This window comes from Hipposideros armiger, unplaced genomic scaffold (assembly GCF_001890085.2).
Source record: "Hipposideros armiger isolate ML-2016 unplaced genomic scaffold, ASM189008v1 scaffold_93, whole genome shotgun sequence".
Taxonomy (NCBI): Eukaryota; Metazoa; Chordata; class Mammalia; order Chiroptera; family Hipposideridae; genus Hipposideros; species Hipposideros armiger.
In genome coordinates this window covers 2,218,622-2,221,967 of record NW_017731443.1, presented here as the reverse complement: position 1 = coordinate 2,221,967, position 3,346 = coordinate 2,218,622, and the positions used below count along the sequence as shown (strand labels likewise).

At 52.5% G+C, this 3,346-nt stretch overlaps 1 protein-coding gene across 1 annotated transcript in view; it reads left to right on the top strand.

Moving 5' to 3' along the window:
* The first annotated feature begins 68 nt into the window (after positions 1–68).
* Positions 69–3,346, top strand: part of SNX15 (sorting nexin 15) — an 18,808-nt gene continuing 15,530 nt past the window's right edge. The window contains exon 1 of the mRNA XM_019645187.1: positions 69–870. Within this exon, the coding sequence (XP_019500732.1) occupies positions 772–870 (99 nt within the window). The 5' untranslated portion in view covers positions 69–771. The remainder of the gene's footprint in view (positions 871–3,346) is intronic.

The window sequence follows — 3,346 nt, the reverse complement described above, 5'->3', positions numbered from 1 at the left end:
GGCAAGGAAAGGAGGAGGTGGCACCTTTGGAATCTGGGGTAGGAGGCTGGAGGGCTACACATACAAGAGAACTACCTCCAAACAAAGATCTGGTGCAATGGTACAGGAAGAAGTGGGGTGAATGCGAGGCAGACCCACAAAGGAGAAAAGAAATATCCACTGCAGTAGATTCTATTACAACTATCCTCATTCTAGAGATGAGAAACTGAGGCTCAAATAGTTATGGGAAAGTCATACAACTAGTGAGAATTGTGATTTCAGAACCTGTGACACCATCGTGTTTCTCCAAGATTTTTTTGCTCCCCCCTTCCCCAGCCTTCCAGAAAACATGCATTAGCGAATCCTGTGGAGGGAGACAGGGAAATAATTTGGCTAAATCTGGCACATATTGGACACAATAAAAATTGGGTGAATGGATGGAAAAAAGGGATTGGAAAGCAGAGGAGAAGACGTTTGGATATCTGTTATGAGGGTCTCTGCTCGGATGGGTGGGCTTGATGGCTCGGCAGACATGAGTGATCCAACCTCCCTAATCCTTACTTTCAAATCACCTAGTTTACGCTTCACCAACGACCGAGAACTTTTTAGACGATCCCTTAGCCGCGCTCCAGGGCCGAGAACTGCATTGTCACTTGTGACCAGCTCCCTGGGCCCGAGTCTGAAGGGCGCAGGCCCAGGCGAGGCAGCGACTGGCGGCGGCTGACCCTGAGGGGCGGGGGCAGCGTGGAGGAGGCGGAGGTGGGCCGTCAGCTCTGCTCCAGCTGTGTTGCAATGTCCCGCCAGGTGAAGGATGACTTCTTGCGGCACTACACAGTCTCCGACCCCCGGACCCACCCCAAGGGCTATACCGAGTACAAAGTGACCGCGCAGGTGAAGTGGGGCCCAACGGGGACCTTACCCTTTTAACAAGAGGGAGGCTGTTTTACCTTAAGGCAAGGCGCCCTGGCACCTCCCTTTTTTGGGCGACAGAAATGGCTTTCCCCTTTAAGGGGAGGCTGTGGTGCGAGCGTTCGTTTACACCTTTAGCCGTCAGGAGGCGGGGTTATGCGATGGCGCTCTCTTCTTAAAAGGGCTTGAATCGCAATTCTTGGACCGGCGAGTTGGGGTGCTCACGACCAACGTCTGGTGTCTGGGCATCAGGCTCTGAATTTCTTTAACAAGAAAACTTTAGCGCACCCNGCTGACTGAGCCTCTCCAGATGCGCCCATCTCACAGTCCACCCCCACCCAGGCCCTCACCAAACGCCACCCATGGGGGAATGGGAATCAGCCAGCCCAACTAACACTCCCCGTCCCCCTCCATAACCTGCTGCTGCTGCTGCTGCTGCTGCCCACTACTGCTCCATGGCCAGCTGGCTCCCGTGGCGGGAGGACTGCTGCCCTGGCTGTCACCCTGGCTCCTGACCCGGCCTACCTACAGCTGCCGTACCAAGAGGCAAGGGCTTGGGCTGGGATGGGGCTGCCTCTGCTGCTATCCAGGCTGTGGGCCTCGTCCTTTGCTCAGCTGTGACAATAAACTTCCTTGCCCTGCAGGATTCCTGGCTGTCATTTGTTGATTGAATAGCTTTAGAGACCCCCTAGAGCCCATAGTCCAGTAGGGGACAAAAAGGGACAGATAATTTCAGTCAGAGGGTTAACTGCTGCCGTGTCAAAGGGATGTGCAAGTAATTCCATTTGGAAGAGTCTAGGCAGGCTTCCCAGAGGAGGTGACATTAAACCTGGGAATAAAGGATGAGTAGAAGTTTCCTGGATAGAAGGGGTAGGAAAGTTTATCAGAGTGACTGCTACCCTCAAAGGCATGAATTAGAAAAAGGGACGCACCCCAATATCAGGGCTCACAGCTTCTTGAGTGGAACATGGGCTGAATTTCCGCTTCCAGTTTCGTGTTGTAGCCAGGAACCCACATGTAGTGGACAACCTGCACAGCTGTACAAGGCAGCATTGGGTCAAGCAGAGGAAGGAAGAGCAAGGGCTCTTGAGAAATGGGGAGGGGTGAGGACTCAGGCGTAGGAGATGTAGGCGTCAAGCAGGGCTAGCTGAGAGCAGAGCTGGGAAGGGGCCTTCCCTGAAGGCTATAGGGCACTCCAGAGCAGGGGCCAGGCTGGAAAAGGATGAGAACCAGGGCTGCCCACCCCAGGATGGCAGGACAGATAGGTATTTTCACAGGGTCCCCTGCTGTTGTCCCAACTTACTCTGCAGAGTTCTGTTCAAAGTACTCACTGCTCAGTCACATTTAAGAACAACCCTAAACAGTACAGACTCTTAGTAGCCCCATTTATATGGGAACTGAGCCTCTAGGAGGTAATGTGACTTGCTCAAAGCCACCCAGCTAGGGAGTGGGGGAGCCAGGATTTGGACCCAGAACACTTAGCCACTACGCCCTACTAAGTGCTTTCACTTTTTGTCTCTGCTCAAAATTCAGATGCCAGGGAGAGGGGGCCTAATGTGTCTAATGAGGGAAAGCTAGTGTTCCCAAGGAAAAGGTGAGAAAGAGACAACAGAATTTACCCCTAAACTGGCACTAGGATCTCTCCTTGGAGGGGTAGAGACCTGTGCAAAACCTGGGCTCCGCTAGGGTGGAAGAAGGGAAACAGGTGGGGGGACAACCTTAGGATGTCAACTGTCCTTCAGTGTGGAAAATTAGAACCGCCCACCCTGTCCTCTGCAAGATAGACACCGTGGTCCCCAGGCTCCCAAACCCTGTGCTGAGTGAACACACCCAGGCTCCAGAGCCAACCCCAGCTCTGCCACTCACTGGGTGATGCTGAGCAAGTTGCCCAACCTGTCTGTGCCTCAGTTCCCCCATCTGCAGAAAGATAATGACACCTACCTCCTTGGGTTGGGACAAAGACCAAACGGGCGGGTGTCTTGTGTGCCTTAAGCACTGTATAATGTTAGTTGTAATTATCATTATATGAACCAGTAGGAGCTCAAGCAGATCCAAACAATGTGAACTCAGCCTTCCTGCCCCTGGTGAGTCACCCCAGTGTTCAGGTCCTCTTGGGGGCCCTTAGGAAGCAGCATCCTTGATTTTTAAATGTCAATTGCATGGTTAGAGACAAGGAAATAACAAGGTTATTATACTCATCACAAAGGCCTATGAATAGGGAGTTTGAGCTGTGGCAGAAAGTCTGCATCACATGGTCAAAAAGACCCAGTGCAAATGTGGGGAGCAGGCCCCCTGCAGCTGTGCGTTTGCAACTTTCCCTTCTCTCCTGACTTCTATAATACAAAGCTCTTCTGTTTGCTTCTCCTAGTGATGGAATTGGTGGAGTTGGCGGTCTGGAGAAGGCCAGAGGCTAAACTGACCTACGTAGGAAAGGGCTTGGAGGGGACCAGAGGAAAGA